Genomic DNA, 21,832 nt, shown 5'->3' with positions numbered 1-21,832 from the left:
ATAAATCATAAGCGTTTACACAAGGACTGTGCTATTAATGAAGCTTCATGAATCCCAGATTTTTACATCAATGACTTGAAAGAATGCAATCCAAAAGAAGTCTATAAATGAAAACAGATAACACTAGGCATTCAATTAGGACAAAAGTAATGGCACCCTTGAAAGAGAGACCACATTATTTGCGGCCCACCGCAAATATATATTTTTTTCAATTTGAAGCTAATTTTTACTTGTAATAGGGTACAATTGCTGGGTTGTATCCGATGTCACACCCACCTCATTAAGCTATGGTCACACTACAGCTCGTGATGCTTTGCAATGGGTTATCGATGAAAATGAGGCATTTTGGTGGCAGTGCATGGCAATATACACGTGAGCTAAAAGTTGTGGTCACACAGCAGGCGAACACTTTACTGTTGTGTCTTTGTGCACTTGAGTCTGGCACAGCTTGAGCTACCGTGCTTTTTAGAGGTTTTGTGAATTATCATAATTATCACGGTCACATTTTGAGCCATGTTTATAATGCTGTTTAAATGCTTTTTGATTCTGCTTTGCTTTTGTTTGTGTTTTTGGAAATATCACACCTGCTAATAAACACACTTCCTGCACTTAGATCTGTTTACTGCCATCTATCTTGTGTCCTGATCTCCAGATCTTTTACTCAGCCACATATAAAAAATTGTATGCCTCCATGCTCTTCCAGGTTTTTATCTGTTTGTCCATGTAGAACCCTGTCTGCAGCACCAGGTAGTTTGAGATGTCAGGGAACTCAACGAATGGATAATTTTCCAACTCATAGGAAAAATACTTTTGTTAATGTGTAAGGATTTATCCCATTGAGTAGTTTCTATATCCACTTCTTTTGAGTGTACTTCTTGGTTTTAATAACTTGCTTGTTTGCTGTACACAAACATGGCAATAAGTTCTTGTGTTAATTGATCAGACTCCATTTTGGATCATTAATCCCTTTTGACTGAGAATGACCCGCCTGCATGGTTTGATGTTGGCTTCTGGCACATCCATACAGTTTTAAATACAATACCTACAATTAAAAACAGTTCGTTTTTATTGCATTTATTTTAATTCCTGGGCTCCCATCTGTAACAGGGAGTGATGTTGCATTCCGTTAATACACTTTACAATAGATTATTAGATTCTAATAGAATAGATAAGCCAAAATAATTGGGGATTTATTTATTTATTATTATTATTATTTTTTTTTTAAATCTGCCCCGATTCATTGAGTATGAATAGGTGGGCCTCAAAGCAAAAAAGGTTGAGAACCTCTGTTTTAGAGGACAAGTAAATTCAGTGTTATGGGAACTTTAATAAATCCTCCAGGAATTTTTGGTTTGGCCCACAAAAACATTTACGCACAACTTTACTAATATGTTGATAAATAAAAAGGCCAGTGGTGGGATCAAAAAGATTGAAGCGTTCAGATTTTATCACTGAATTTTGTGTGTGAGAGAGAGAGAAAGATAATGTGTTCATACATTGTATGTACTGTAATACATTTTATATACAAGAGAGAGGCATTTTTAGGATATAAAAGCTACACAGTTGTGGTTAGTGCTCAGTATTGCGCTAACTGAAGAATGTGAATGATGTATTGTGCTAGCAGAACTGGGGTTACACAAGTGTTTACAGTCGGGTTCATGTGAAGTGTTGGGTTGCTGGTAAATGGGACTGCTTCTTATCTGCCTTTGAGCATTTCTTCTCTTGATGTTTGTAACATGGAAGCTGTGACTGTTTGCTGTGGCCAGATATGTATCTCAGGAATGGTGTGTTGTGACTCTTTGCAGCTGATTGAGTAACTTTGTGGTTTTGGTATTTCAGGTGTGAATCCACTCAGTAAAGGTACAAAATCACCTGAAAAACCTTCCATCAGACCAGGTGAGAGGCCTTTTTTACTTTACTGCTTTTTTTACTGTTATTATTTTTGTATGATTGTGTGTGTGTGTGTGTGTGTGTGTACACAATGCGTAATGTGAATCATAATTTTTTCCAGTGTTGTATAACCTTAAGTGACCCCTTCAATTATTTAATCAGCATCTCTATGTATGGTAGCCATTTCATTCTGTCTGTGCTGGAATTCCAACACAAGCACACCTCATTTTACTTAATGAGGTACTGATTAAGTGATCACCTGGACAAAATCTTATTTATCAAGGAAAAATATAAAAACCACTGCTGTGGTTGTCAGGGACCAAACAGCAAGGCAAGAGGACGCAGGAGTTTTTGGTTCAAAAGGCAGGGTATTATTTACCCAAAAATGTTTTAAAAAGTTTACAAAAGACCAAAATTAGTAATAACTAGGCCTATAAAAGGGGTCAACAAAGTATAACTTGACTTGAAACACAAACGTCTGATATGACGTTAACTAAACAAAAACTAACCCAACACAATGAAACTAAAGGGAACACACGGTGGTTTGGCCAAACCAAATAACACAAAAGGGGTAAACAAAAATAAACACTGACTACAAACAGATACAAAACTAACTAAAGCCAAAATCCCCCTTGGGCACATGGTCAGACGTGGTACGGCCTAATGAGCAGGCTCCAAGATTTAGATTTCCTCAGCCCTCCTCCATTCCCTTTGCCCAACCAGGCAGGGACTGCCCCAACACTCAAGGTAACTCAAAGAAAACTCAAACAAAGAAACACATGATTGTTGACAAACAGCTTTCACAACCTTACAGTGTTAAAATATGTGCACTCCATATAAAACAATGTAAGGTTACAGCAAACAAACTGTGACTCAAATAAACTGTGTTATTTGAGTATGATTTTATAGATGGCTGTAAATGATGGACTGTGCAGCAAACTAATAAAGTGCAAAGGTAGAATGTAGGCTATTACCCTGTGTGGTTGTGGCCATCACCCCCCTACCAGCACCACCACCTTCAGGACTTTCGCTGGCACAGCGAGAGAGGTAATCAGCTGTTAGGTTTTCTTTGCCTGGAATGTGCTGGATGCTGAAGTGGAATGGTTGGAGCACCAGGTACCACTGGGTAATTCTTCCATTGGTGTCCATCATCTCCATCCATTGCAGCGCTTTATGGTCTGTCTCCAGCGTGAATTCTCTACCCAGGAGGTAGTAACAGAGTCAAGGGCCCACCTAATAGCCAGCGCTTCCTTTTCCACCATCGAATACCAGACCTCCCTGGGAAACAGTTTTCTGCTGATGTAGGCAACAGGATGGTGGTTGTTTGGTGGCCCCTGAAGAAGCACAGCCCCCAAAGCCCCTATCAGAAGCATCAGTTTGCACAGTGAAGAGATCAAAGTTTGGACTATATAAAACTGGTTGCTTACTCAAGGACTGCCGGATATCATGGAAAGCCGCCACAGCCTCCTATGACCACTGGACCCGATTGGGACTCTGGGATCCAGTCAAGTCTGTGAGCAGAGCTGCCCTGGTGGAGAACTGCAGAATGAAGCGGTGATGGAAGCCCGCTGTCCCCAAAAAGGAATAGAGTTGCTTCCTTGTTTGTAACCAAGAACATGACTCAATAGCCTGGGCCTTACTGACCTGTGGCTGTATCATCCTACTGCCAATGACGTGGCCCAGGTACTCCGTCTCAGACGTGGTGAAGACACACTTCACAGAATTTACAGTCAGCCCAGCAGAGTGGAGACATTCCAGGTACTTATCCCAGCTATCACTGTAAAGGACAATACCCTCAAGATAAGCCATTGCAAACCCAGAGAAATTGCATAGCATCTGGTCCATGAACCTCTAGAAACTGGCTGGGGCCCCATGACACCCAAATGGTAGCACGGTAAAATGGAATAGGCCCTATGGAGTCTGAAAGGCTGTCAGCTTTCTGCACTGCTCGGTCAGTGGGACCTGCCAGTAACCTTTACAGAGCTCAATTGTAGTCAAGTATTTTGCTTTTCCCCAGTCATTCAAGCAAGTCATCGATCCTTGGTGTTGGATACAAGTCAAAATGAGAAACTGAATTCAGATACCTGAAATCAATACAGAATCTTCTGCTGCCATCCTTTTTTGGTACAAGGACTACTGGGTTACATCACTCACTTTTTGAACGCTCTATGATACCCTGGGACAGCATCAGAGCCACCTCCTCCTTCAGTGCAGTCGGCAGGCGCGCAGGGATCCTGTAACTAAATTGTCTCACAGAAGCACTTTCTTTAAGGACAATATCATGTTCAACAAGCTCAGTCCTTCCAGGATTCTCCTGGAATATTTCAAGACTACAGACTGACCTCACCTAGAGCTGTCTGTCTTCAGAGAGGTGGCTGAGGTCAAAGTCCACTAGAACACCAGCAAGGGGGTAAGTATTGCTCATCCATTTTCTCCTCTTCCAGTCCACTCCTGACAAGCATCACTTCTGGTTTTCTTTCAGGTTGCTGCACCCATTCCTTCAGGAGGTTTACATGCAGTATCCTAGTGGACGTGACTGACCTGGTGTTGATATCCAGTATGTAGTAGGCCCAAATTTCTTCTAAACCTCAGATGGTCTTTGCCAACAACTTGTCATCACTGAGGAGAAGCACTAACACCTTCTGTCCTGGACTGAAGGATCTTTGGCAGGTTGACTGATCGTATCAGGACTTCTGCTGTTGCTGGGCCTCTACCATGTGTGACTGGGCAAGCTTGCTCATTTTCTCCAACTGGTCTCTCATCTGCACAACATAAGATACAACATTAACAGAATCCTCTCTCCCCTGATCTCCCTCCTAAATCTCCCTCAGCAAAGAAAGAGGCCCTCAGACTTCATGCCTGTAGAGAAGTTCAAAGGGAGAGAAACCTGTGGAGGCTTGGGGTACTTCTCTATATGCAAACAGGAGATAGGGCAGCCAGAGATCCCAGTCTGTACCACTGTTTTTCACAAACTTCTGCAGCATCTGCTTCAATGTCTTATTGAAGCGTTCTGTCAGTTTGGGGGTGGTAAGGCATGGTTCTCAGGCTCCTAATCCCAAGCAACTGCTAGACCTGCTTCAACAGAGTTGACATGAAGTTAGTTCCAGGATCAGTCAGTATTTCATGAGGGGAAACCCACTCTAGAAAAGAACTGCACCAGACAAAAAGCAACTGATTTCGCCTTTATAGATTTCAGTGTAAAAACCTCTGGGTACTTGATTGCATAATCTGTCATGACCGACATGGAATGGTTCCCGGTCTTACTCTTCTCCACAGGACCAACAATGTCCATTCCGAGACATTTGAGTGGAGTGCCTATAATGGGGAGTGGTTGGAGTGGAGCTCTGGAGGGAAGGCTAGCAGATGTCATTTGACAATGAGGACAACTTCTGCAGAATTGTGCAACATCTCTGCACAGTTCAGGCCAGTGAAAGTGGTGTCTAATGCGAGCGGTGGTTTTGTGCTTACCTAGGTGGCCAGCCTAGGGAACAGAATGCCCCAACACAAGCATGGTGTCTCTAGCTGCTTGGGGGACCACTAGCTGCAATGGTAGAGAATGCCATTTTACAGTATAATACTCTGTTACCATCTAGCTCAGCTCCTGGCTCCTTCTCCTTGGCTTTCTGAAAGAGAGCTGTTAAAGATGGGTCAGTTTTCTGCATGTCAACAATATTGGCTGGCATCTCGAATCCTAACAGCAACTCTGGCTCAGTGTTAGTTGGTGGTTTCACAACTGTGTGAAGGAATTTCTCCGCCTTCTTTGCCTGCAAGTTTTATGAGACTTCCCGGGTACTGCCTCCAACTCATCATTGTAGAATGGCCAAGTACTGAGGATCTCCAGGTGCTAATTAGTATTCTTAGCCTGCGCCCTAGTAACAGCAGCGTAACATTTTCGGCTCTTGTCTAGCTCCAACAAATCAGAGTACTGGGAGATCTCATCCTAGCACAACAGGATAAGGCAATTTATCAGCAACCACAATGTTTGAGAGATGTTTGATCTTTAACTTTGATATACATGTCAGCTGTTGAATAGCTCTTCTCATCTCCATGTACACAACAGATAGGGATGGTCTCTCTGGTGCTGATAGCATTGGATGGTACAAACTTCTTGTGCACAAGTGTCTGATCACTCCCAGTATCAATCAAGGCTTTGAGAGCAGTTCCATTAACTTCAACATCAATCATCTTAACAGCCTGGTCATTCTTTAGAACAGATTCTGCATGACGACATGGCACAACACACGTGGGTTAACCTGGCTGTATTTTATAGGGCACATGGGCTTTGTATGGCCTTCTACTCCACAAAGATAGCAGATTGGCTTTTTACCTGAGGGTTTCAATGGCTTACTAGCAGACTGATTCTCCCATGTGAGAGGCTTATCCCCTCTGGCTTCTGATGGTGCTGCTGGGTTGTTTTATGGCTGTCTTGTCTTCCATGAGTTGTAACTCCATGGCTGTCTGTTCTTCTGCGCCGCTACAAAGACATCAACAAGCTTAGCAGCCTCCATTGCAGAACCTGGGTCATGCTCGCTGATACAGATCCGAAGCTCAGGGGACACCATTCTCAAATACTGCTCCGATATGATTATTTCACCAATTTCATGACTTGTTTTACTTTTTGGCTGTATCCACTTTCCATAGAGCTCCTTAAGCCTCGCATACAACTCCTTGGGGCTCTCATCAGGATTCATTTCTCGGGAATGGAACCTTTGCCTGTAGGTCTCAGGGTTAATGTCATATATGGAGAGGATGGTGCATTTAACCTTGTCATGTTCAAGGGAATCATCAATGTCCATATGCACATAAGTACTTCTAGCTTTGCCAGTTAGTAAAGGCATCAAGTGAAAAACCCAATATGACTTTTACCATCGACAGGCTACAGCAGTACGTTCAAATGCAATGAGATGTTCAGTGTAATAGTTGTCAGTTCATTTTTCCAGTCTAGGCACATGGTGTGAGTGAACCTGACCTGTTGAAGCTATAGTTGGATCAGTCACAATGGGAGGTTCAATCTGGGCATGAGAATGAAGTCTGCTGGATGGAAGGGCCTCCGGATCTGAATTGGAGTCTATTTGGGGAGGATCTGGCAGTGGGGATGTTTGTGCTTGTACCTCTAACTGTAGTATTTGAAACTGATGAAGTGCTTTAAACCACTGTTCTTGTCTTGCAGCTCCTTCTTTATGCTTCTCATCTCCGGCCTCCTATTGTCCAATATGAGCACAGAGAATGACCGCTAGGTCTGACAGTGTTTGCTCCTTTCAGTCACCCTCAGTGACTTCCACTCCAGAAGCTCCATTTTTTCCCCCCTCACTACCAGCTTGCTTGTCCTGTACAGTTTGACTTGCAGCTCCTTCTTGCTCCTTGTTTTTTCCACCTCTTCCACCACGGTACATTTCTTCTTATGTTGGGGGATAACAGCAAAAACAAAGAAAAAATTGAAGGTAAAAAGTCCTGTCCATCACTGGACGATCCCACTTCTGGCACCAATTGTCAGGGACCAAATAGCGAGGCAAGAGGACACAGGAGTTTTTGGTTCAGAAGGTAGGGTTTTATTTCCCCAAAAATGTGTGTTGTGTTTTTGTTTGTTTGTTTTTGTTTGTTTTAAATTGAAATTTTTTTAATAATAATAATTAGGCCTATAAAAGGGGTAAACAAAATATAACTTTGCTTGACACACAAACATCTCACATGATGTTAAAGGAGATATGCAGAACCTTTAATTTTAAATAAATTTCTGAGTGGATAATATCTCCACCCTTGACTCTTGTATACTGCATAAATGGGAATTAAAAATATGTATTTTTGAGAGTTAAAATCGACCGCAAAGTTGGCACTCGAGCTGCCCCGCTGAGCCAGCCAGCCCTGAGTGCGTGGTGTCACAGCAGGAACCGAGGCCTTTGACAGCTATAGACCAAAGTCATATAAATAAAAATTTATGGTGAAAGTAAGAAATACCGTTACCAACTTGCTCAACTAAGACTGATTTGACTTCATTGATTGTGGGTTGACTCTCATTAAAACAGGATAGGTGTTTATAACTTATGCAACATACATGTACATGCATACATTTTCACTGATAAAACATAAAAGGCTAATTAAATAATCAGATGAACTGAGACAATCACATTCTGAAGCAAATTAAATAATCTTATACCAGTAACTTAAATTCACAATACAAATTACATGTATTAATCTAAATGCAGGTAAACAAGGTGTTGTTTTTGTTGTTTTATATCCAAATGAGAATCGCAGCTTACCTGTCTGTGTTCTCACTTCTTGAAGGCCGACCTTGTGGCCAATTGTTTTGAAACAATCTGACTTTCAGTTGTTCATTCAGTTCTCCGTTCATTCGCTTCTTCCATGTAAGGGCGAGATGGGAGCAATATCCAGTGAAGAAATCAGACGGCTGGGCCACTCATTCTCCGTTTTCTCCATACTGAGTACTTCACCATTACTGCTCAGTTCAGGCAATTACTAAAACCCGGGACGGAAAGGAACGTCACTGGTTTTAGCAACAACCGCGGGGAGGTCACTGCCTGAGCAATACGTCCTGTCCCGTTCCATCCCCGGTTTTACCAACAGCCCTTGGCTCACACTCCAGGAGAACTGGTGCAACTGAGCTTACTTTCCTTTTAAAAAAATAAATTAAAATAAATGCTTTCCTTTTCTTGTAGTTTTATTTAATTGTTGGTACTGAACCCTCTTTCAATATGGGCTTATAGCCAACGCTCCTCAACAGATCAGAGGTCTCGTACGGAGCCTTCAGTAAAATGTGCAGAGCAGAGGAGAGACCACTTCGTAGGTGCCCAATGTGCCCATGAACTTCTCGCAAAACGTGTCCAAATCTTTGCAGTTTGAACATTCTTGGGCCATGAATACAATGTAAATCCACCTTCTGTCATGTTGCTGCACTGGCCAGCAACACATCTACGTGGCATGGCAATAAATTAGCTCAAAATGGAGGATCGAAGTTGCAGTTACCTCTGGTTTTTAATATAGCGGAAATGGTGATGAGACCAATAGACTTCCTGCTGTGACATTACGGACGTCAAGGTCATTCACTTAGACAGCTACCTATATGAATCACTTTAATCGTAAAAATTACTTTATTAGATTTATTGTTTATTGTGCCATTCTTGAGGTCTCAAGGCATTTATAAACGAAAGTGAGGCCATGGTTCTGCAGATATATTTTAACTGAACAAAAACTGATCTGACACAATGAAACAAAAGGGAACATACTTGGTTTGGCCAAGCCACTATATAACACAAAAGGGATAAACAAAAATGAACACTGATTACAAACAGATACAAAGCAAAACTAACCAAAGCCAAAATCCCCCTTGGGCACATGGTGAGACATGGTACCGGCCTAATGAGCAGGCTCCAGAATTTCAGCTCTCAGCCATGCCTTTTGCCCAACCAGGAAGGGACCATCCCCAACACTCAAGGTAACTCAAAGAAAACTCAAACAAAGAAACACATGATTAGTGACAAACATAGCTTTTGCAACCCTACAATATTAAAACGTGTGCACTCCATATAAAACAATGTAAAGTTGAAAGCAAATAAACTGTAAATCAAACAAACTTTGTCACTTATTTGAGTATGATTGTATAGATGACTGTAAATGATGGACTGTGTAGCAAACTAATAAGGTGAAAGGTAGAATGTAGGATGATATTTCCTTCTGTGGCTGTGTCCATCACAGTGGTCATCACTATCCTCTTGCAATAGGATCAGTTTGGATGGCAAAAATAGTGTTAGTAGTACCTTAAATTCAATTGGAATTCAAAAATATTTGTTCATCATACCATCTCCTCATCTCATCTCATTTTCATCCACTTATCCGGGGCCGGGTTGCGGAGGCAGCAGTCTGAGCATGGAAGCCCAAACTTCCCTCTCCCCAGACACCTCGGCCAGCTCCTTGGGAAGAACACCGAGGCGTTCCCGGGCCAGCCGAGAGACATAGTCCCTCCAGCGTGTCCTGGGTCTTCCCCGGGGCCTCCTCCCAGGGGGACATGCCTGGAACACCTCCCCAGGGAGGCGTCCAGGAGGCATCCGAAAGAGATGCCCGAGCCACCTCAGCTGATTCCTCTCGATGTGGAGGAGCAGTGGCTCTACTCTGAGCTCCTCCCGAGTGACTGTGGTTCTCACCCTATCTCTAAGGGAGCGCCCAGCCACCCTGCGAAGGAAACTCATTTTGGCCGCTTGTATCTGCAATCTTGTTCTTTTGGTCATTACCCAAAGCTCATGATCATGGGTGAGAGTCGGAACGTCGATTGACCGGTAAATCGAGAGCTTCGCCTTTTGGCTCAGCTCCTTCACCACGACGGACCGGTAAAGATACCGCATCACTGCGGAGGCTGCACCAATCCGCCTGTCGATCTCACGCTCCATCCTTCCCTCACTCGTGAACAAGATCACAAGATACTTAAAATCCTCCACTTGAGGCAGGACTTCTCCACCAACCTGAAGAGGGCAAGCCACCCTTTTCGGTCGAGAACCATGGCCTCGGACTTGGAGGTGCTGATTCTCATCCCAGCCGCTTCACACTCGACTGCAAACCACCCCAGTGCATGCTGAAGGTCCTGGTTTGAAGAAGCCAACAGGACAACAACATCCACAAAAAGCAGAGATGAAATCCTGTGGTTCCCAGACAGGATTCCCTCTGGCCCCTGGCTGCACCTAGAAATTCTGTCCATAAAAATTATGAACAGAACCAGTGACAAAGGGCAGCCCTGCTGGAGTCCAACATGCACTGGGAACAGGTCTGACTTGCTGCCAGCAATGCGAACCAGACTTCTGCTCCGTTTGTACAGGGACCGGACAGCCCTTAGCAAAGGGCCCCGAACCCCATACTCCCGAAGCACCCCCCACAGAATACCACGAGGGACACAGTCGAATGCCTTCTCCAGATCCACAAAGCACATGTGGACTGGTTGGGCAAACTCCCATGAACCCTTGAGCACCCTGTGAAGGGTATAGAGCTGGTCCAGTGTTCCACGACCAGGACAAAAACCGCATTGTTCCTCCTGGATCCGAGGTTCGACTATCGGCCGAATACTCCTCTCCAGTACCGTGGAGTAAACCTTCCTGGGGAGGCTGAGAAGTGTGATTGGAGCACGCTCCCCAGTCGCCTTTCTTAAAAAGAGGGACCATTACCCTGGTCTGCCACTTCAGAGGCACTGTCCCCAACCGCCACGCGATGTTGCAGAGGCGTGTCAGCCAAGACAGCCCCACAACATCCAGAGACTTGAGATACTCAGGGCGGATCTCGTCCACCCCCGGTGCCTTGCCACCGAGGGGCTTGCAAACCACCTCAGTGACTTCGGCTTGGGTAATGGACAAGTCCACCTCTGAGTCATTAGCCTCCTCTTCCTCAATGGCAGTGACGGTGGGATTGAGGAGATCCTCGAAGTATTCCTTCCACTGCCTGACAATATCCCCAATCGAGGTCAACAGCTCCCCACCCGCACTGTAAACAGTGTTGGCAGAGTACTGCTTTCCCCTCCTGAGGCGCCAGACATTTTGCCAGAATTTCTTCAAGGCCGACTGATAGTCCTCCTCCATGGCCTCACCGAACTCCTCCCAGTTCAGAGATTTTGCCACCGCAACTGCCCGAGCTGTGGCACGCCTGGCCTGCCGATACCAGTCAGCTGCCTCAGGAGTCCCGGAGGCCAACATGGCCCGATAGGACTCCTTCAGCTTGACGGCATCCCTTACTTCTGGTGTCCACCACTGGGTTCAGGGATTGCCGCCACGACAGGCACCGGAGACCTTGCGGCCACAGCTCCAAACAGCCGCGTCGACAATGGAGGCAGAGAACATGGTTCACTCAGACTCAATGTCCCCCGCTTCCCTCAGGAGTTGGGAGAAGCTCTCCCAGAGGTGGGAGTTAAAGACCTCCCCGACAGAGTGCTCGGCCAGACGTTCCCAGCAGACTCTCACCACATGTTTGGGCCTGTCAGGTCTGTCCAGCTTCCTCCTCTGCCAGCGGATCCAACACACCACCAGGTGGTGATCAGTTGACAGCTCAGCCCCTCTCTTCACCCGAGTGTCCAAGACATGGGGCCGGAGATCCGATGAAACGACAACATAGTCGATCATCGACCTCCGACCTAAGGTGTCCTGGTGCCACATGCACTTATGGACACCCCTATGCTCGAACATGGTGTTCGTTATGGACAAACCGTGACTAGCACAAGTCCAATAACAAAGCACCACTTGGGTTCAGATCGGGGAGGCCGTTCCTCCCAATCACGCCCCTCCAGGTGTCACTGTCGTCGCCCACGTGAGCATTGAAGTCCCCCAGTAGAACAATGGAGTCCCCAGTCTGAGCACCTCTCAGTACCTCTCCCAGGGACTCCAAGAAGGCCGGATACTCTATACTGCTATTTGGCCCGTAGGCACAAACAGCAAGAGCCCTCTTCCTGACCCGAAGGTGCAGAGAGGCGACCCTCTCGCTCACTGGGGTAAACTCCAACACATGGTGGCTGAGCTGGGGAGCTATAAGCAAGCCCACACCAGCCCGCCGCCGCTCACCGTGGGCGACTCCAGAGAAGTGGAGAGTCCAGCCCCTCTCGAGGAGCTGGTTTCCAGAGCCCAAGCTGTGCGTGGAGGTGAGCCCGACTATCTCTAGCCAGTACCTCTCAACCTCCCGCACAAGCTCAGGCTCTCCCCCCCAGCGAAGTGACATTCCATGTCCCAACAGCTAGCCACTGTGTTCGGGGATCAGGTCATCGAGGCCCCTGCCTTCGACTGCCCCCCAATCCACGCTGCACCGGCCCCCTACGGCTACCTCTGTGGGTGGTGAACCCACAGGAGATCGGGCCCACGTCACCACTTTGGGCTGAGCCCGGCCGGGCCCCGTGGGCAAAGGCCCGGCCACCAGGCGCTCACATGCGAGCCCCAACCCCGGGCCTGGCTCCAGGGTGGGGCCCCAGCTGCACCATACCAGGCGACGTCACGGTCCTTGATTTTTTTTTTTTTTTCCCATTTCCATAAGGGGGTTTGGTGAATTGCTCTTGGTCTGGCCTGTTGCCTAGGACCTGTCTGCCTTGGGAAACCCTACCAGGGGCGTAATGCCCCTGACAGCATAGCTCCTAGGATCATTCAAGCACACAAACCCCTCCACCGCAATAAGGTGGCAATTCTAGGAGGAGTTCATCATACCAAAAGAGTTAAAAAGAAAACTTTTGAGTGAGGAGAAAGAAGGGTTCAATTCTGGCTTTACTGGCAGAGAGATACAGTGAGTGTCAGGTTCCTTCTGTCCTCAAAATTTCAGAGACAGCAGTTCATAATTGTTCTCAAGCAGCAAATGTTGGGGATAAGAGTTACAGACTGGCAGAGGGTGAAAATGACTCTCCACTGACCGGGATGATTGTCAACTCCTTCAAATGTCACTCAACAACTGTAGTATCACATCAAGTGGCCTACAGAAAGGATGGCAAATGGCAGCTGGGGTTAAGTGCATGACAGGGACTGTTTGAAACAGGACTCTTCCAGGTGGGGTTGAAGTCATGTAAAGCTAGAAAAAAGCCCTTCATCAATGAGAAGCAAAGAAGAGCCAGCCTGAGGTTTGCTAAAGACCATAAGGATTGGACCATAGAGGACTTGGACTAAGGTCATCTTCTCTGATGAGTCCAATTTTCAGCTCCCCCCCCCCCCCCCCCCCAGTCATCTGGTTGTCTAATGGTTAGACGGAGACCTGGAGAGGCTTGCCAAGCCAGAGTGAAATTTGGTGGAGGATCAGTGATGATCTGCAGGTGCTTCAGCAAGGCTGGAATAGGTAGATTTTTGTTTGTGAAGGACACATGAATCAAGTCATGTACAAGGTTATCCTGGAAGAAAACTTCCTTCTGTTCTGACGATGTTCATTACATTACAGGCACTTAGCAGATGCTCTTATCCAGAGCAACGTACAAGAAGTGCACATGTCCGGTGTACAAGAAGTGCTGAACTTCTAGACAAGAAAGTTTTAGTGCCAACTGGACAAGTGACAGAATAACACTTGGTGTAATATTTTGTTGAAGTAGCAACAATCCACAAACAGCTAGTGAAAACAAGTCAACCATACAAATGAACTGATAAAGCACAACTAAATAGAGAAAAATAATACCAACAGCCAACCCCAAGTCATCATGACCAGGCTAGACCAATATGTGATTACACAGTGGGCAGGGGAGAGGTGCAGCGTGAAGAGGTGAGTCGTCAGTCTGTGCTTGAAGGTGGTCAGGAAGTTGGCAGTTCTGACCTTGATAGGAAGGTTGTTCCACCAATGGGGAGCCAGGACAGACAGCAGTCTTGAGCGGGCTGGGCAGGAGCAGAGAGATGGAGGGGCCAGGTGACCAGTAGCAGCAGAGCATAGAGATCTGGCAGGCATGTAGGTTTGGATCAGTCTCTGGAGATATGCTGGACCTAACCCCTAGACTGCCTGGTAAGCCAGCACCAATGTCTTTAAATTTGATGCGAGCTGCAGCAGGCAGCCAGTGAAGGGCAGCAAGCAGAGGAGTAACATGGGAAGAACGAAGGAGCTTCTGGACCAGGCATGCTGCAGTGTTCTGAATGAGCTGCAGGGATTTGATGGCAGATACTGAAAGGCAGGCAAGGGGAGAGTTGCAGTAATCCAAGTGGGAGAGAATCAGCACTTGAACCAGGAGCCAAGTAGAGTAGTTGGTGAGGAAGCGGCAAATCCTTCAGATTCTGTAGAGGAGAAATATGCATGTCTGGGGACACTGCAGTGATGTTCACTGAAGAGGAGAGTCTGTCATTGAACACCACCCCTAGGTTCTTTGCACTGGGTGAAGGTGATGAGGTGCAGGGGTGGAGAGACAACCTCCATCTTGTCTGGGTTGAGCTTCAGAAGATGGTTGTCCATCCAGCTCTTAATGTTTTGCAGGCAAGCAGAGATGTGAGCGGAGACCTGTGTGTCAGAAGGAGGAAAAGAGAGAAACAATTGAGTGTCCTCCGCATAGCAGTGGTAGGACAGACCATGAGCACAGATAATCAGGCTGAGAGACTGGGTGTAGAGGGAGAAGAGAAGCAGACCAAGGACTGAAGCTTGAGGGACATCAGTTGTCAGTGGGCATGGTGCTGATACTGTACTAGAGCAGGTAACCTGGAAGGGAGCTACCAGAGAGGTAAGACTTGAAGCAATCCAGGGCTGTCTTGCAGATCCCCAGAGCTGATGGGGATGACAGGAGGATGGGGTGATCAATGGCATTAAATACAGCAGAAAGGTCTAGGAGAATCAGGACAGAGGAGAGGGAGGTGGCATGTGCTGCGTGAAGTGCCTCACTGATGGAGAGAAGTGCAGTCTCAGTTGAGTGTCTGGCTTGGAAGCCACGCTGGTGAGGATCAAGGAGGTTGTCCTGAGGGAGCAAAAAGCACTGGTTAGCAACAGCATGTTCAAGTGTCTTAGATGGGAAGGGGAGAAGAGAAACTGAGAGGAGTCTAAGATTTTTTTTCCCTTCAGCAGAAGGGTGATGTGGGCTTATTTAAAGCTGGAGGGAAAGTATTCAGAAGACAAGGAGGAGTTGACAAGGGAGATGATAAAAGGGAGGATGTCAGGAGTGATGGTCTTGGAGGAAAGGTCAGGGGATGGGTCAAGGGCACAGGTGTTAGGACGGTGAGAGAGCAGGAGCTGAGATACATCAGATATGGAAAGAGGGGAAGAAGCAGAGAGCAGGGTAGAAGAGACTGGGAGGGTGGGGAGTGAGAGGCAGGCATGGTGAAGGAGTTATGGATGGCCACAATCTTTTTCCTCAAATAAGACTGCAAAGTTCTCTGCAGTGAAGGAGGACTCGGGTGCAGTTGAAAAGAGAAAAGACAGAACGGTTGATGCGGGTTAGAGATGGAATTATGAATTTTGGAATGATAAAATGAGATTTTAGCTGATGTGAGTGAAGCTGTGAACTCTGCCTGGAGAGACTGGTAGTGAGAGAGATTGGCTGGGTCCCTGGATTTTCTCCATTTCCTCTCCACTGCTCACAGGCTGCTTCTGCTGGATTGAAGTGTTTTGGACATCCAGGGACTAGGAGGAGAAGATTTTGCTGGCCTGGCAATGAGGAGAGTAGAGAAGATGCAGCAGATTGAGTGGGAAGATTGGAGAAGGATTCAAAGGGGGGAAGCAGTGACCGAGGAGGGAGGAAGGAAGCAGAGGTTACGACCAACTGTAACTGTGGAGAAGAAGAGGGAGGGAGAATGAAATGAAGTGGTGGTCATGGAGATGGGTAATTCTGGGATCAGACACAGATCAGTTTCTGAGGATGACCAGGTCTAGAAGATTGCCAGCTTTATGGGTTGGAGGTGAGTGCAGCAGGGAGAAATCAGAGTAGTGGAAGGAAGGCAGCAGAGTGGGAGGCTTCTAGGTGAAGGCTGAAGTCTTCCAGGAGCATCAGTGGGGTGTCATCATCTGGGATGGAGCTGAGTAGGATGTCCAGTTCATCAAAGAAACATCCCGCAGGGCCTGGAGAGCAATAAACGATAATGACAAACAGGTTAACAGGATAGAAGACTTGAAGCAGAGTGAAATTCAAAGGAGGAGATGGAGAGGTGAGAAAGTGGAAGAGGTGAACATTTCCATGATGAGAGATCAACAAACCAGTACCACCACCACCACAACCAGATGGCCGAGGGGTATGAGAGAAGGAGGTAGAGAGGGCTGTAGGTGTCGTCAGGTGAAATCCAGGTTTCAGTCTTGGTCAGTGCAAGAATGTGAAGGGACGGGGGGAGGTGTAGGTGGAGATCAAGTCAGCCTTCCATGTGGTAGACTGGCAGTTCCATAGTCCAGCAGTGATCCAGAAGGTGTCAGTGGAGGTCGATGAGGGGCAGATGAGGTTGGAGAGGCAGAGTCCTCATGGAGGGCCATGATGATGGAAGCGCCTTCCGTGGGTAAGGGCACGCGGAAGAAAATCAGCTAAACAATAGTAGCTGTGTTTCTTCTCTGTCTCTGAGGATTGGGTATTCCAGCAGGACAGTGCTCCATGCCACACAACCAGGTCAAAGTGTGGATGGAGGACCACAAGATCAAGACCCTGTCATGGCCAGCCCAATCTCCAGACCTGAACCCCATTGAAAACCTTTGGAATGTGATCAAGAGGAAGATGGATGGTCACAAGCCATCAAACAAAGCTGAGCTGATTAAATTTTTTGCACCAGGAGTGGCATAAAGTCACCCAAGAGCGGCGTAAAAAACTGGTGGAGAGCATGCCAAGATGCATGAAAGCTGTGATTTAAATGTCAGGGTTATCCCACCAAATATTGATTTCTGAACTCCTAAGTTCAGACAGTAGTATTTTGTTTAAAACCAAACATGATCTTGATTTTGTATGCACTGTTCAAGGTCAGAAAACGCTTCATATTTTTTATTTTGACCAGTTGTCATTTTCTGCAATTAAATTCTCTACGTGCCAATGTTTCATGTGGAATTTGGGAGGCATGTTGTTGGTAGTTTGTGAAATGAAACAAAAATGTTAATGTTCCTCAAACACGTACCTATAAATAGTAAATCCAATGAAACTGATAATTTTGCAGTGATCTCTTAATTTTTTCCATAGCTGTATATTTGTGGTGCTCATGCATTTGATTTTTTTTTTCTTTCAGCAATTATGTAAAATAGTAGGTACAGTGCTCAGTGTAAATGAGTACACCCCCTTTGAAAAGTAACATTTTAAACAATATCTCAATGAACACAAACAATTTCCAAAATGTTGAAAAGACAAAGTTTTATATAACATCTGTTTAACTTTCACGTGAAAGTAAGGTTAATAATATAAACTTTTTTTCAGTTTTACTCAAATTAGGGTGGTGCAAAAATGAATACACCCCACAACAAAAACTACTACATCTAGTACTTTGTATGGCCTCCATGATTTTTAATGACAGCACCAAGTCTTCTAGGCATGGAATGAACAAGTTGGTGACATTTTGCAACATCAATCTTTTTCCATTCTTCAACAATGACCTCTTTTAGTGACTGGATGGAGAGTGATGCTCAACTTGCCCTCTCCAACTTTTGTTTCTTTTTTTCCCCTTCAGTCTTTCTTTATAATTGAAAGATATTCTGATAGTTTTGCCAGCCGTTGGCTGCTGCACTGTTATAACAGTAGATGTGTTTCTATTAACCTGCAAACTAAAAATCTCATATTAAAAAGTTTATACACTTGCATGAGGTACAACGATTTCAGATGATTCGACAAAGCAATGTTTTGCAAAATTGAGGCTGAAACACATTTCATATTTAAGCCACAAGTATCGTGGTGGGTGTAGTCAAAATCACTGTGGCAACACTTATCAATTCTCAGAGATCCGTTGCCCTGTTTAATTGTAATGACTGTCATGAGAGAAGAAAACCCAGCTTTAATCACACATCACTTGGTGGAAACACAAACCATTCACAGTTGCGTTTTATCAACTTTTTAAAAAAATAAAAATCTCTTCTCTTTTGAGCAAAACTACAATGGAAACCCATCTAGTGACGAAACAGAAAAGAATAACTTCAAGCCATTCACAGCAATGTGATTTGAACTGATTCAATTGTGACTTGATGAAATTCATGTAATGAAATTAAATGTATTGTGTCCTGTCGGATATAATTTCCCAGATATTTTGAAAAATCATAACCAAGTACTGCCTTTTAAATTCCAAAACATTAACACAATGCAAAACTTGTTGAGGAAAAGTCATCAAACACCCTTATCCTTTACACATTTTGCATATTTTAACAACTGTTATGAGTTATAACTCAATTTTATTTAATTTTTTTTTACTATTTTCTTTTTTTGCAATAAAAGCAGCAGATTACTGTAGCTTGAATGAAAAAATGAAGCTAGAATGATTGATAGTTGTCTGTTTTGAACTCTCCAATATTAATGGACACATTGGAAGCTCCACCCCTTCCCCTCCCATCAATTTCCCCACTTAAAATGCCTTGGCACACTGTCATCTCATTCCTTCAAGCTTAATGGAGATTGTTTTGAGTGCATTAGGCCACACCAATTTAATTAGTTGGTTCTCGGATTTTTTCAGGAAAAATATGAAGCGAGCGAAATAAAAATAAAATGTAAAAAATGCTCTGATGGTAAAATTAGCTGTGGAAATAGACCAAACAATACAGGCAAACCAGTAAACAGATAGGCTAAATAAACTATTGAATTACAGTCAATTGAACATCTACAATTCACAGAAGAAAAGATTTGACCAGGAGTAGGCTACTTCTGATGGCTAAATACTTTGAATTATTTTTTTGTTTGCCCCTCACATCAATCAATGAAATATATAAATCAAACCCACCTCCACAGAGTCGTTGTCCAAGTTGGCACATGGCAGGGTAACAAGCTCACGGCATCTTGAGTACAACTGTGCAAAGTTTTCCCCCTCTTGAATTTCGACACACCTGTCAAAGATTTTATGCTTCTGTTTGCTGAATATCCTAACAATCACAAACACAGGCTTTGCAGGATTCCCCTCCACAGGCATGTTTCTTCCACAAGTCTTGATCTAAAGTGAAAGGGGCGATTTGATTGGTTTTTGACGTCACATGACCTCAATCTGCAGTCTTCAGTATTTTGAACCATCAGCCACAATGTTTTTCTGTTGGTAGGAGTTTAATTTCGATTTTTTTTTTTTCATTTTGCATTTTCTTCAAGCGGCGATTCCGAGAACCAACTAATCGAATTGGTGTGGCCTTAGTTTGTCATTTCATTTTGCTTTGCTGACTTTTCTCCCTCCCTCTCACAGTCAGTAAAGAAGCCCGTGTGAACCCCTTTAAGGTGAGACCAGTATGCACTTTTTTTTTTTTTTAAATAAAGAATTTATATGCAAGTTGTAGCTGGTCTGCAGTGTTTTGTGCTGTTTTGAATGATCAGGTCAGTGGATCAGGAAAGCCATTTGCGTCTTCATCACCACAGCCCAGAGCTACGAACGTTCTGGACACCATGATTGCATCCAACAGGAAACATACAGCATCAGCTAAAGCTCCAGTGCTAAAGCCTCTGGCACCAAAACCACGCTCCAAGGTACCCATGTGTGTATACACAGACACATGCACAGTTCCAAAGCCCTACAGCCTTGTCAGCTTGTTTAAGCCTCACTTTCGTCCAGTTAGATGTAATATTTATCAGTGTCTCATCTTCTCTGTCGCCAAAAAGTTCAAGTTTTATTGGTCACATAATTACAAGTAATTACAGTGAAATTCTTATGTACCTTAGGTCATTGCAAGTGTAAAAGTATATAGATAAGATAAATTAAAAACTATAGAAATCAAGGGGAAGGGGGGGGGAAATACACACACACACACACATTTATTTATTTATTTATTTATTTTTTATGAGTGGAAGCATGGCAGAGATGTGGCGATTGTGCGGTTACAAGTCCTTAAGTGCAGTAGTGCATAGTAGTGTACCTTGTTATTATTGTGAACAGTTCAACGGTCTGATGGCCTGAGGGAAGAAGCTCCTCCTCATTCTCTCAGTGTTGGCCTTCAGCTGTCGGTAGCGTCTCCCTGAAGGCAGCAGGGAGAACAGTCTATTATTTGGATGGCTGGGGTTGCTGGTGATCTTCCTGGTTCTGTCCCTGCAGCGGTTGGAATAAATGTCGTGTAGGTTAGGGATCTGAGAGCCAGCTGATCTCTTCTGATGTCCTGAGAGCCAGCTGATCTCTCCTGGTGGTGCTTCCCATCCAGTTAGTGTTGCTCCCACTCAGGACACTCTCAATAGTGCAGGAGTAAAAGTTCCTTAGTACCTTGAGTGGGAGTTTGAAGTCCTTCAGTCTCCTTAAGAAGTGGAGGCGCTGGCAGCCTTTCTTAACCAGACTGTTGGTATAACAGGACCAAGAGAGGTCTTGTGAGATGTGGACACCCAGGTATTTGAAATTGTCCCCTCTCTCTACCTGGGCCCTGTTGATGCAGATGGGTTGGAGGTCCCTCTGCTGCTTCCTACTGAAGTCCACTATCAGCTCCTTCGTTTTGCTGGTGTTGAGTGTGAGGTTGTTCTCCTCACTCCAGTCCGCAAGATGTTTAATCTCGGTCTGGTAGGCAGACTCATCATTATTGGAGATGAGGCCCACTACAACTATATCAAAAAAAGCTCTGATAAATACACTCAATGGCCACTTTCATAGGAACATCTGTAATTTAAGACAATATAACTAAAGAAGAAGAAAACAATGCTCGAAAACTTCGTCTGATCGTCCGAGACGACTAGTGTCTGTGCAAGGACGTGTAAAACTTGAAATTTAATCATCCGATCGGAAGACAAAAGTTAGTGCTGGCAACCTAAGCAACACGGGTGCAAAGAGAGTAGGGAGTCAGTGTAAAGTAGCTCGTCTTATTTCACAGGAAATGCATTAAAAAGTTTTATTCATCAACGCAATATATAAAAATACAAAAAATATTTTGAGGAAATCATTCAAATTTCCTTGTTTTTGGTTATAATTCATTGAAGTATGCATGTGTTCGAGTATACTGGAAAACCTCTGCTCGGAGAGGTCGACATAATGATGTAATTATACCAATTGGCTAAGGGCGATGAGGGTCAAGGACATTGTGTGCCAACAGCGCAGTTGAAGCGGGCAGGTGTCAAACTTGGAACATTTATATCACGATTGGAGTTAATAATAAACAATATTACTGAATAATGTTCCTATATGCGTGTACATATATACACGCATATTTATTTTATATATAATATAAAATGTGTGTGTGTGTATGTATATATATATATATATATATATATATATATATATATATATATATATATATGTATGTGTATATATATATATATATATATATATATATATATATATATATATATATATATATATATATATATATATATAAAAAACACACACACAAAATGGGACTTATAGGAAATAGTCAAGTCAACTTGATTGTCAAATATGCTATACATGCTCGACATACAGCACAGATGAAATTTCAGTCC

At 44.5% G+C, this 21,832-nt stretch overlaps 1 protein-coding gene across 3 annotated transcripts in view; it reads left to right on the top strand.

The window, feature by feature from the left end:
• Positions 1 to 21,832, top strand: part of wdhd1 (WD repeat and HMG-box DNA binding protein 1) — a 166,196-nt gene that overhangs the window by 135,409 nt on the left and 8,955 nt on the right. For all 3 annotated transcript variants that reach the window (XM_060933658.1, XM_060933657.1, XM_060933656.1), the window contains exons 21-23: positions 1,840 to 1,896; positions 19,632 to 19,663; positions 19,760 to 19,909. In XM_060933658.1, coding sequence (XP_060789641.1) covers positions 1,840 to 1,896; positions 19,632 to 19,663; positions 19,760 to 19,909 — 239 coding nt within the window. The remainder of the gene's footprint in view (positions 1 to 1,839; positions 1,897 to 19,631; positions 19,664 to 19,759; positions 19,910 to 21,832) is intronic.

This window comes from Neoarius graeffei, chromosome 11 (genome assembly GCF_027579695.1).
Source record: "Neoarius graeffei isolate fNeoGra1 chromosome 11, fNeoGra1.pri, whole genome shotgun sequence".
Lineage (NCBI taxonomy): Eukaryota > Metazoa > Chordata > Actinopteri > Siluriformes > Ariidae > Neoarius > Neoarius graeffei.
The sequence above is the reverse complement of the archived record's forward strand: the minus strand, read 5'-3'. Positions and strand labels throughout refer to the sequence as shown.